Genomic DNA, 13,656 nt, shown 5'->3' with positions numbered 1-13,656 from the left:
AAACACTCAGATGTCTAAGTTAGCAAGGGATTAAGCAGGTTTAAAGTGTATTGGAACTTAAAGATATTTGAGGGGTATCAGTATATTTATAGGTGATGTGCCAATAACCACTGTTGGAGTAGTTACACTTCTAATGGTGGATAACCGTCCCTTTATCTTAGGGTTGTTGAGATCTGCCTTCTAGAAGTGGGCGAGAGATTTAAGGAGACAATTACTTATTTGAATAAGTATTACTAACAAGCTCATGTCGAGTCCGACCTCTTGAAAGAGGTCGGATGGATCAACGGAGGCCAACCCTTTGAATTAGACCTCTTTAACTTAGTTGGGCCTAACCATGGCATTGAGCTGGAGTAGGAACAATTATCAACTTAAATATTTATAAGTTGTAAGTTGATAATTTATGTTTATCAATTTTAGACCTTTCAATATGGTTAAACTTTATAACTAATACACTTTCTAATAATATCTATTTTTATCAATTTGCATCATTATTTTTAACTTGTAGACAAATTAAAATTGATTTCTGATGCATCACAATGAAAGTGATCTTTTCTTGAAGCTTCATTCTTCTTCTAACTAAAATCAATTTGTTTAATCATCAAAATTAATTTTGTTTTTTCACAAGTTCTATCTCAAAATTATTTTTTGATAATTGCTTTAGAAACTTCACTACCTTTGACAATATTTGCTAAAACATTTGAGTCATCATGTGCTAATCTAACTTCTTGTTGTGTAAACATTGTTGTCATACGAACTTTTCACATTTTAAAATTGATGTGTATCATCGAACTGTTGAATCTCGATTTTTATAGACAATATCTTTCAATAAATTGATCCAGAATTCAACTTAAAACTCTGATACTACTATTAGAAGAAAAACGTAAAAATTACATTACAAATATGTCAACTTGTGATATTATCAACAAACATATCTATGACTTGTAAGTTAATAACTTCAAATTAAAATCTTTTGATCAAATAATTAACTTTTGATCTTTGAATATAATCAAACTTTATAATTAATTAATATACTTTTTAGTAATATTTATATTTATCAACTTACATTATTATTTCCAACTTATAACTAATCAGAATTGATTTTTAATTTAACACAATAAAAGTGATCCTTTTTAAAAGTTTCATAGTTTTTCTAATTTTTTTAATTGCTTAATCATTAAAATTAATTTTATTTTCTCACACTGATCAGTAACAGCTATCACTACCTTGAAATATTTGTGGAGCTGTTGCATTTTTGTTTTTATTTAATTTCATTATTATTATTTTGTGAAAACGAGAACACTAAGGAGCAAGTATTCGTGCAATGCGCATTGTGTTTATATATATAGAAACATCCCACGCTTAAGTTTTTGACTCATTTGTATAACAACCAATAATTCAGCATGCCTTTTTGACGAAGACAGTGGAAGATACACTAAACTCCGGTTAATGCCTTCTCTCATTTTTGTTGTATACTTGTATCCATACAGATATATCTATATCATCTTTCTCCAAATCATCATAACCTCTACCTTCCCTTTATCCATCCTTTTTGCCCTTTTCTTCCCATAATCAATACATATATTAATTATTTTGAACGTGTATATATTAAAAAGGATAAGATTTGTTAATTTCAAGTTTTTCAATATGTAATTAATGGACTTTGTTAGGTAGATAATAATTTTTGTGAATAATGTAAATAATGAATTTTAAAATTAGTGTATAAAGTAAAAAGACGCTACACTACTCAAATTATTCACCTAAATTTTAGTATTAGAATAATCAGCCGCACACCAAATAAATTGAACATTCGATATATCCATTGTTTATATTGTTTAGTATTTTCATTATCTACCTATATTTTTTTTGTATAAAACTATTGCAACATTGATTAGTTGCTAGTAGATAATGGCTTTTGTAAACAATGTAAACAAATAGACTTTAAAATTGGTTTAATAAAATAAAAATACACTACACTTTCAAATTATTCATCTAAATCTTAATATTAGGATAATTATCCACATACCTAGTAAATTAAATATCCAATATATCCATTATTCACATTGTTTAGTATTTTCATTGTCTACCTATATTTTTTCTTAAATAAATAATGTGAATATTACTGGTATTCATATTTTGGTCCATTAGTCATGTCTAAAAACAACAGAGTTTAAATACAAAGACTAAATCTATTTTGTCAAGGTATCCGATTTTATAGAGTTATCTTAGTATACAAAATCTTAACTGTATTCATATATTTAAGAAGAAGTATAGGTAGATAATAAAAATACTAAATAATGTGAACAATAAATACATGGGATGTTTAATTCACTAGATGTGCAGATAGTTATCCTAATATTAAGATTTATTAGGTGGATAATTTGGAGATGTAGTGTATATATTTTTATTTTATTGAGTCAATTTTAGAGTTCATTGTTCACAAAAATCATTATCTACCTAACAAAATCTATTTAAATATAAGATCTCAATAACCCTAAAAAAAGAGAAAATAACTACCTACCAAAATTAAAAAAAAAAGTTATAAGAGTAACCACTAGGTCACTTATTCAATTATATAAATATTCTCTCCATCTCATGTATTTATTATTTTTAATCTATTAATAATTTGTTTACAATTTTTACTAATTTAAATATTGGAGTATTTTGTACTTCTTCAAGAAACTCAAACAACATTATTTCGTGAAAAAAAAATAAAAAAAATTCATTTAAAGTAATCTACACCTCAATTTAAATTACGAAACAAAGGAACATCTCGCTCAAAATAATCTGAATCTCAGTCCAAATCACAATGATTTTAGAGAGATAAACCTCAGAACAACCAGTTAATAAAAATATGGTGGAAGGTTAAGTGATAATATTGCAGGTCACCTTTTGGTGTTTACGGTGAAAATTATATCCTCCTCTCACCATCGAGAAGTTAGATAGAGTGTATTTGTCAAAGTGGATCATGAGTTCTATGCCACATCAATAAGTGGGATTTGGCTATCTAATTAACTATCCAATTAGGATTAATGTTCTCTTTGACGTACACATTGGGCCTCAATTTTATCTTGAAAGATTTGATGGATGCGGTGACTATTGCTTACCACATTGTCAAATCCAAACTTCATTTTCCATCAATATTCACATCTAACAAGAAAATATGCTTCCATATAATTAGCCCATTACACTTGAAAAGTAGTTTTAATTAGCTATGTTTTAATTTATACGCCAATTCAAGATTTAATTCACTATTTTTTTAGTTAAATTAATTTGTTTAACCTAATTTTGACAAAAATAACACGACTTAATTAATTATATGTGTTAAATTTTAATTAATAAAAAATATCTTTAAAAAAAAGTTTTAGACGTCTTTATTCGAGTGACTCCCTTTAAATATAGGTTTAAAAAATATATATAATAACTATATGTTTAATAAATTAAAATGAAAGTGACTTTTAATAATAATAAATTACAAAAATTATATTTCATAAAATTACTTTTAAAATTTAAAATAGTTTCAATAGATATAAATATAATAAAAAATACATATATTCATTAATATATAAGGTTATATTATTTTTTTATTTTAAAAATATCATATATATATATATATATATATATATATATTTTCAAAAATATAAATATATAATCCTGTTAATTTATCAAATATAAAATAAATTATTTATCAAATATTGAATTACGATTTGTGCCTTTGTGATTACATTTTAAATAATCTTTCTTCCAAGGAAGATTAATGTTACTTTTATTTGCAACCACCCTTGCATGTTACAAATCAATTAAATGCACAAAAGCCAAATTGCACAAAAGCCAGAAAGCAAGAATAAATATATAACTCTTACAAATAAAAATATATATGACCTTTTTTAGTTTATTGATATTTAGATTTGAATCCACGTTTTTGACAGATTCGGCCACAAAGTTTTAAGAAGAAATCCCAATAGCATGTGTGATGATGAGGATACTAAAGTATAGTATACTAATTATTATTGTTTTTGTTGTATATAGAGTGAAAATTCAGGTGCAGTCGACTTCACGTAAAGTCGATACATTTGACTGATTTGACTAAATTTTTATTTAACGGCTCTCGGATATCAATTTCACATGAAGTCGACTTCACTTAAATTTTCATCTTTACGTAGTTAAAATTTTCCTCCTCTTGTCATAAAATAATCAAAATAAAATAAACTTCTGTAGATATATACGCATAACGCATATGCAAATGCATTTGCATATGATGTATGTATATAAAAGTTGATAAATTTAATTTGAAGGGGCTTTGGATTCCTATGTAATATGTTAGAAACATGGTGACACAGAAATGGATACGGCGAAGAGGGGCATGTGAGTGTGCCATAGAAAATAGAAACTCAAAGAATGAAGGCTCCACCGTCCACCTATCTTTTTCTTGGTTCATCCATGCAAAACATAGTGCCATGTTCGCGCGTGTACCTCACGCCCTTTTTATCTTTAAGATGCAAGAGACAGATTACAAGTCTCATTACCTTGTCTTGCTCTTGTCTTGAATGCTACTTATCATCACCAATAATGGCATCATATATATAAATGTCAAATGACTTGTTATATTCCTTATAATCACAATCATAATTCATTGATTCCTTCTTTTCAAAACTATACATGTATTGAATCTGTTTTATTTAAAGACTTTGTAAGACACATCTCTATTATATTTATGTTGTGATTAAGTATAGGTAAATAATTTTTAACCAGTTAATTTTAAATAATTATAATTAATATAAAAAGTTTACAGAATCAATTATAGTATAAGTTAACTCAAGTTAATTTTTTATATTTTTTATTTTAAAATTTAAAAAATTAGAATAATAGAAAGTTATTTTTTTTAATAACAAATCTTCTGTTTTTCAACTAATTGGCTCTAATTGGTTATCTCTTAGTTAGTTTCCTAATGAAACTAATTAATAATTAATTATTTTTTATTTTTTAAAAAATAAAATTTAAATAATCACTGATGAATGACAATTAATTAGTATAGAATATAATTTAAAAATATTTGTTAATTTGTTGTTGATTAAATTTTTTATTAGTTATCTAACAAAATTGTTATGTTGTAAAGAAGTATAATTATTAAGCTGAAAGTTATGGTATTTAAAAAATAATACTTATTTATAAAAAATTTAATATTTAATTTAAAAGATATAAAATTAATAATTTTTAAAAAATTAAAATTTACTATAAAAAATAAATTAGACAAAATTTAGACAATAATTTATTAATGATTTTAGTGGTAAAGTGATTGGGAATGACATGGCAGAAGAAAGCAACATGATTGGTGGCAGACTTGACAAGTAGTCAAGTACTCCACCTAACGCGCGTGAGCTGTCACAACGTGATAGCCAGCCAGCTAAGATGAAATGCTATGCAATTATTGTTTTGTGTTGCATAATGTATTAATGTTAGTACTATCTACTTTCTAATCACATCAAACAACTTAACATAGGACAAGACTGATTCTTTCATGTAGTAACTAAAATGAACCCATGTCATAACACGGAAATTAAATTTATGTCAAACAAATGTTGGTATGGGTGTAAGTTACCGAACCAAACCGAAATTTATCGTAAAATTGAACCGAAATTTACAATAATTGAATAAAAACTGAAAAAAATCGATTTTTTTTTATTTTCTTTTGAAGTAAATCGATCGGTTCGATTCAGTTTTTGGTTGGCTCGATAGAAATCGAATCGAACCGCAGAAGTAGTTTAGTAATACATTGAAATAAAAATTTTAGACTTAACAAATGTGTTTGTTTTATGTTTAGTTGTTCGAATGAGTTGAAATTGTGTTGAATTTGAATGTAATGTAATATTATTTCAGTTTATTGATTGTTTTGAACATCATTTTACTAAGATTAATTTTCTATTAGTTAGGATTTAAAAACCGAAAAAACTGATCGAACCAAACGGCTTTTGGTTCGGTTCGGTTGTTGCGCAGACAGCAAACCGATTGGTTGTTATTATGTAAAAACCGAACAGATCGGTTCGGTTGATTTTTGGTCTAAAATCGAATCAAACCGAACCGATAACACCCCTAGTTCCTGGTATATGGGATGAAGAGGTGATTTATTGGCTCTTTTTTTGTATATGAAAGTAAAAATAGTGATATACTTTAATATTGTAATTTTTTGTATTTTTTAAAAGTGTGGAAGATACACAAATTGGAGGGTCTGATTTCTATATTTCAAATTTTTTTTAACAGGAATCTCTCGGTCCGATTTCTGTGCTCTCACAAATTCCTCGGTCCAATTTCATAAATTCCTCAGTCCGATTTCTATATCCTCACAAATCAGACAGTCCGATTTCTGTACTTCTCACAAATCGAACGGTCCAATTTTTGTTTATCTAATTAAACGGTTCCACATTTAAAAATAACACTCATCAATCCATATTTTAAAAAACCACCGTTGCTACTCCAGTATCAAAAACAAAAAACCTGTGATTTATTACCTAATTATAAAGACACTGATTTTTTACCGGGTGAGACTTGAGAGAAGTTAATTATTGTCTGATATTATTGTTCATCATCAACTCCTTATAGGATGTGAGAAGGTCAGTTGTTATCATGTATTCTGTAAATCTATTATATTAATGTGTTTCAGACATAGTAAAAAGCTAAAAAAACATGAAAATACTTTTTGCAATCTACGAGAAATATATATAGTTTTTCATACTCTGCAAAAAATACATTTCTATATTCTAAGATTTTATTTAAATACCCCATTTTGAGATATTACACCAAAAATTAAGCTATGTAAAAAATTTTTAGCTGCCATAATAGTCATGTACGTGTTTAACATAATAAGAAATGTCATCTAAATATTAAAAATTAGATAAAAAGATAAATAGATCTTTGATCTTTTGGCCCATAAATATTTAAATTTGAGAATTTAAAAATATATTCAAGTCCCTGATATTTTTAAAATTTAGACAAATCGATTATTCTGTTCATTTGAGTCTGTCAGACCCAACGAAAAAATCAAACATGGTTTCTGTTTATACTGACTGGGTCGATATACAGATGCACACGAAGAAGAGTTTTTAAAATGAGACAAATTAGATCTAGAGATCAATATGTCTAGATTTTGAGAAGGTTAAGGATTTAAATGTATTTTCAAATCTTCAAAAATTTAAATGTCTATGGGTTAAAAGGTTAAGGACCTATTTATCCTTTTTTCGTATAATAATATACAATTGATTATTTATATAAAATTTTTTAATATTTTAAGAATATTGATACGAGAATTGTCGTCATTGTGAAACTTAACTCAACACTTTACAGCACGAGCTGACGACCGCCATGCACCATCCAGTGCAGCTGATCATTCTCTCGAACCACGTCTTGGTAAGCTATTATCTCACCAACTAGTTAATCAAATACAATTTTTTTTTGGACGAATTCCTCCTTTTACTCCTTAGTCGGAAGGAATTATTTTTTTTCTCTTTGTTTTTTCAATAAAAATCATTAGAAATCAAATTAAATATATATTTACATTCATATATTTAAATGAATAAAAAAAATTGTTTAATTAAAAGCATTTTTTCTATATTTTATAAATATCTTATTTAATCTGTAATAATTATAATATTAATTTAAAATTTAATATTTTATATATATAATAATTTAATAGGCAGTTTATGACTGACTGTTATTACACACCATTATTTAACTATTGTGATTTTTTTCTGTTGGTCACATAGGAGAATTAGTCATAGTATGAAAGAGATCATAGATGAGAGGTTCGTTCATATGAATGTTCATGGATCGGATCTGATCTGCATATCTTCGATATTTATTTGAATTCGATCCGAAAATTGCGGATATGGATCCAATCCGTATACTAATAGGATTAGATTGCGGATTTTGTGTATGTATCTGCATATCCGCGTATCCGCAAAAACTAAAGAAATAAATAAGTAAATATTCTTTTTTATGTTTTATTTCAATCAATAATTATCATATATGTTATATTATTTTAATTTATTATTTAAAAAAATATATTTAATATTATTTTAAAAGTAAACATATTTAAAAATATAAAAAAATAAATTTTATTGATATTTTTTTAATAAAAATAAGATTTAAAAAATATTTTTGTATTTTGAAGATATATCCAATATCCAATTTGATCCGCAAATATGCGGATCAGATCCAAATTTAAAAACGTACGGATCAAATCCAAACTTAACAACTGCGGCGATATTTTTAGTGCGGATCAAATCAAAATTTTAGCCATATCCAATTCGATCCGCGTTTATTCCTAGTCCCCGATGATTATTGTTCAGTAATCTTCACTCAATTTTATGTTTAGGGTTCCTGCTGCCAGTAACGCACTCCTCTAGAAAGTTGGTTTCAGAAACCCATAAGAGCAATCAATGAATTAATGGATGGAATGATTGATTATTTAATTCACCAACTTATTTAATGCCTCCAAATATATATATATATATATATATATATATATACTTCTCTCCACTTAGTACAAAAACATCATATGCCGACATTGTCGATCAATTTTCTCTGAGTTAGACTTTTTTTTTCCATGTTTTAAATATTGGGATTTTGCTGAGAAACTAACTCTTTTAATCAGTAATAATGATAAATTAAAAGTAGTAAAAGTGAAATTTAAAGGCATATAATGGAAATGACAAAAGTTATGATGGGATAACAGTTATGACAAGAGTGTATTTAAATATGAGAAATAATATTTACATTATATTTTCTTTGTATAATTTCTATAAAAGATAAATCAATAATTTTAATATTAAAAGTAGATATATACAAAAAAAATACATGAAAGTAAGTGTATAAATTAAGTTGGTAATAATATATATATATATTTTTTTGGTGACTAAGTTGGTAATAATATGAAGGAAAAGGATAAGGAACATGAGCTTGTGTGGGTTGCCTTTCCAAATTGAGGCTGAGAAATGACAGTTAAACCAGAAGAAAGTAAAGGACATATTCTATAGGGGAGGGGTATAATATTCATTTCGTCTTAAGCTAATAATTAAATTAAATATTATTATGTCTCACTCACTTCAACCTCTGTGTCTGTTCCACTCCACTTTCACTTCATTACACAAATCCATTCTCTCTCTTCTCTTCATTCACAAAACCAAACCACTTCCTCTCTTGCTCTTGAACCAAACCGCATCATCATATTCTACTCTCTTCTCTCTACTAACCTCCATTTCCACCATTGTATGTATTCTACAATATTCATCATTACTTTCTTCTTCTTGTTACATTTTGTCTTGTATTATGTTCTGATTTGATCCATCGAGTGCTTGTTTTTATTCAATTATGTGAGCTTTTAAACATTAGATCAACCAACCTTTTATACCTCACATTCCTATCAGATTTCTGCTAGATCTTTTCATGAAAACAGCTGCAGTATTTCTTAATTCAGTTGCTAAAGAGTTGAAATTATTGTGAATATAATATGTAGGGGTGTTCTGAGAAAGTTATCCTTAAACTTGTATTTCTGAATTATGAGATTTTGTTGAATTGCAATAGCATATTGTGTCTATAGGGAAAAGTCTAGAGGGTCAGCAACTTCATTAAATTCTGGCCAGTATATAACCAGCAAAGGATAGTGAGTCATTGGATGAAATCTCACACCAATCTTACACCATTAAAATCATCATTGATGGTTATTTGATGGCTACAAATCCCAAAAGTTGCTGGCCGCTAACACTCCTCTGTCTACAGTTCCATTTAATGCCTTGATTCTTATAAAGTGTAATGTAAACTATTTTTACATTTTAGATTAACAGTTGGTCATCCTTCAACTACTTCAATGGAATCTGAAAACGGTGTTGCTGTGGAGATAGAGAAACGCATAATTGGGATGACAACTAATAAGGAGAATACAAAGAACCAAGTTGGAAATGAATTATCCAAAACCATAGAAGCAGAATCAGATTGCCCCAATTCTAATGATGCTGTTGAGGCCTCTATAACTTGTTCTGCAAGTAAAGCTTCAAAACATGCTAAGGAAGCAAGTGGTGGAAGAGCTAGTGTTGGTTCCAAGAACAAAAAATCTTCCAAGGATAAACCAATCTTGAAGAAGCTTCCAACTTCAATCTCTCAGAAACAAAGGCCAACCCTTTCTCAGAGCCTTTCTTTCCCGGCCAAAGCCAAACTCGGCCGCGAACAAGGCATGCTCAAAAGCTTTGATGGATATCCCTCAAACACTAGGACAAAACCAAAACATGGAATTAAAGCGAAGGACGAAAAGCCGAAAACTAACCGGAGGGCCTCATTGGCATCCATGCCTAATTCAAAAACCTCTGTGGTAGTTTCTTTTTCTTCTTTTCTTTCCAACATGATTTCCTTCTTTAATTGTTCATTTTCATGATCTTGCATCATTCTGTTTTCTGTATAACAGTTTGGAAGGACTATTCCAGTTAGCAAGAAGAACCATACAACTGAGGCAGCACTGTAATCTTTACATTATGAAAATTATTCATGAGATTGCTTTGCATTAATTACTATACAGATTAGACTAATTGACTATTACTCCTTTTCTTTAACTTTATTGCAGACCCGTTGATGAGATTTCAAATCCGGAGAAAACACCAAAACCAAACAAAGAGGATGATGATTCTCATTCCACAACTTCGTATGTGTTGTAGTATTCTATTACCATGAGAAATGAGAAAACTTTATGCCATGTTTGTTCTTGAATTTCTCATTCTTGTTCATGTAATTGTTTATCAGAAGTGCTACTCCTAGTCAGAAGACCAGTGGTTCTGGATTTTCCTTCAGATTAGAAGAAAGAGCCGAAAAGCGAAAGGAGGTTCTTGCTTTAACCTTATTGATATGATGTTGTTACCATTATCATAACTAACTAGCAGTACTGAATCACTAAACTTTGTCTTTCTTGCTTAGTTTTTCACCAAGTTAGAGGAGAAGATTCAAGCAAAGGAAGCAGAGAAGACTAATCAGCAAGCAAAATCAAAGGAGAATCAAGAGGCAGAGATCAAGCAATTGAGGAAGACCATGGTATTCAAAGCCACTCCAATGCCAATCTTTTATAAGGAACCACCTCCAAAAGTTGAACTCAAGAAGGTTAGATGTTAACTAATCTTAGAGTTATAACTATTAATGTTACTTTCTCCTATCAGCTTAAGCTTTTAGGATGAGTGTATTCACAATATAGTATTAGAGTTTTGTGTCCAAAAGTTCAAGAGTTCGATCTTTGGTAAACCAATAAATCCAAAAAAGACTCTTGTTTGAAGGAGAATGTTAGAGTTATAACCATTAATATTGCCTTGCTATCAGTTTAAACTTTTGGGATAAACTTTTGGGATGAGTAATTTCATGACGCAATTTATCACCATTTCTTCTAGATTCTAACTCTTTCTAGAGAATCCTTTTACTTATGAGTTTATATTTGGTGTGCGAATTAGATTCCAACAACACGGCCAAGATCGCCGAAGCTTGGAAGGAACAAAGAGTCTACTATGAAGAACAACAACTCAGAAGAAGAAAAATCTAATGTGAAAGAGAAGCAGCAGCAACAGAATGATTCAAATTCAAACAAGTCAAAGGGAAAGGGTCATACTAACAAAGAAGTGATCTCAAAGAAAGCAATCACAAGAACACAAAGCAAGGTGCAGTCTCGGGAAATCAAAGGTACCAAAGCAGCAAGCAAAGGAAGCAGTGAAGAATGCCAAAACCAAGATGTAAATAATAACATGGAGCTGAAATCTGAAACAGATGTTGCACAGAATGGTGCAGTGATATTGAATTCGACTGCACCTGAAGTTGTATCATATGTGGTTACCGTGGGAGTGTAGTAATATAGTTATTTATTTCATTGTTAATGTGAATAATGGAGTTTAATTTGCTTCTTGATTGTGTAATGCAAATAAGAGCTGTTTTATATTATCCTTTTGACATTTATGTATATTAGAATGTAATTAATTCGTTATATTTAGCAAGACATTATTCATTTTTAGCTGCTATATGAATAAGAGATAGTTGTTGCTTTTATGTTATGAAATGTGCATCACATTTGGGTTTGGATCTGTAGCAAATAGGAACCTTTCAAGCATGTACTCCTCGCCAATGCTTTTTGTCATTGTGTTTCATTTAGTGTTACAAAGATTAAGAGAGTGGAAAAAAGGTTTGTGCATATTCTAAGTTATATTGAGAATTATACAATATAAATGAATATTTATAGATATGTTAGATAATATTAATTGATTTAACTGATTCTAATTATACTCATAAGAAAAGCTTTTATTAGCTTAGACTTGGTCACTCACAACTCCATGTAAATATTTTTTTATAATTTAAAAAAATAACAAAAACAGCAACTGCTATCAACTTTGAGCAACGTATTTTTAGTTTTTTTACAGTATTTTTCAATTTAAAACTAATACGTTTAGTTCTCATATATTATTAATTTGTATATTTTTCTTTTTGTCATATATAATGGATAATTTTTAATTCTAGGTATTATATCACAAACTCATACACTATCCACTCACACGCCTCACACGTTTACGGGGTTAAAAAATTTAGATATAAAAATGGTATTAGTGATTTATTTTAACATGGTAATTTTTTGTATTTTTTAAAATTGTGGGAGGTACACAAATTGAACCGTCTAATTTATGTTTAAAAAATTAAAAAAATTGGGTTACACAAATCGAATCGTCCGATTTCTGTACCTCAAATTTTTTAATTTTTTTAACACAGATCGGACAGTCTGATTTCTGTACTTCTAACAAATCGGATAATTCAATTTCTACTTCTCTAATTAAACGGTTCCACATTTGAGAATAACATTTCAACCATTCATATTTCAAAAAAACACTATTACCATTCCAATATTAAAAATAAAAAAGTGGCTTAAGGGTTCTTATCAATTATTTGGCATTGCCTAGGTTGGAATCCGATGCAATGCAACGTATTAAGATGCATACTAATGTATATTATCTTTTTTTTTTGGGGGTAATAATGTATACTATTTTTTAAATTTTGGTGTACGCGTATAGCCTCTGTTGGGTAGACACCATTTTTGGGCCACCTAACAATCCATGTTGAAGCAAAATATCTAAGTATTCTTTAATGGGCCTGTTACAAAAAATAAAAGAAACCTTAAATTCATAGAGGATAGTTTTCATTGAAAATTTGAAACCAAAGAGATCTGACTAAATAAAAATTGATACCAAAGAGACACATCATGTCTGAAATCATCAATATTTATGTCCAAAAAAAAAGACTCCATTATTAATTTATTTAATTTCTGATAATTAAATTATGGCTCAACATTTGAAGTTAATGGAATAAATATTAGAATAATAAATTTAAAAAAATAAAATTCTGCAAACATAAAACCTAAATAAACTCCATTTATTCTACTTTTAAATTTTGGCAAAGAAAAATTAGCCTAACATAATATCCCTCATTCTCTCCAAACTTAAAGGTATTAGATCCTTTAAGCTGTAGTGTTTTTCTTTTCTTCCCCCAATTTGATTACTCCGTTTCCACTTTTCAATTTTTTTTTCTCTTTATGATAAATTTTAACTGAAAAAAACTTCGAGATAAAAATAGAGGAGTCTTTTTTTTTACCCCCAACGATTA

General features: G+C 28.4%; 1 protein-coding gene across 1 annotated transcript; it reads left to right on the top strand.

The window, feature by feature from the left end:
• The first annotated feature begins 9,116 nt into the window (after positions 1-9,116).
• Positions 9,117-11,952, top strand: LOC130954502 (protein WVD2-like 4). The gene is made up of 7 exons (XM_057881249.1): positions 9,117-9,258; positions 9,826-10,354; positions 10,448-10,500; positions 10,604-10,681; positions 10,780-10,858; positions 10,951-11,130; positions 11,472-11,952. The coding sequence occupies exons 2-7, from the start codon at positions 9,857-9,859 to the stop codon at positions 11,859-11,861; spliced, it is 1,278 nt and encodes a 425-aa protein (XP_057737232.1). The 5' UTR covers positions 9,117-9,258; positions 9,826-9,856; the 3' UTR covers positions 11,862-11,952.
• Positions 11,953-13,656: the final 1,704 nt, after the last annotated feature.

Source organism: Arachis stenosperma, chromosome 10 (assembly GCF_014773155.1).
Source record: "Arachis stenosperma cultivar V10309 chromosome 10, arast.V10309.gnm1.PFL2, whole genome shotgun sequence".
Lineage (NCBI taxonomy): Eukaryota > Viridiplantae > Streptophyta > Magnoliopsida > Fabales > Fabaceae > Arachis > Arachis stenosperma.
Note: the sequence above shows the minus strand (reverse complement) of the source record. Positions and strands in the feature narration are given on the sequence as shown.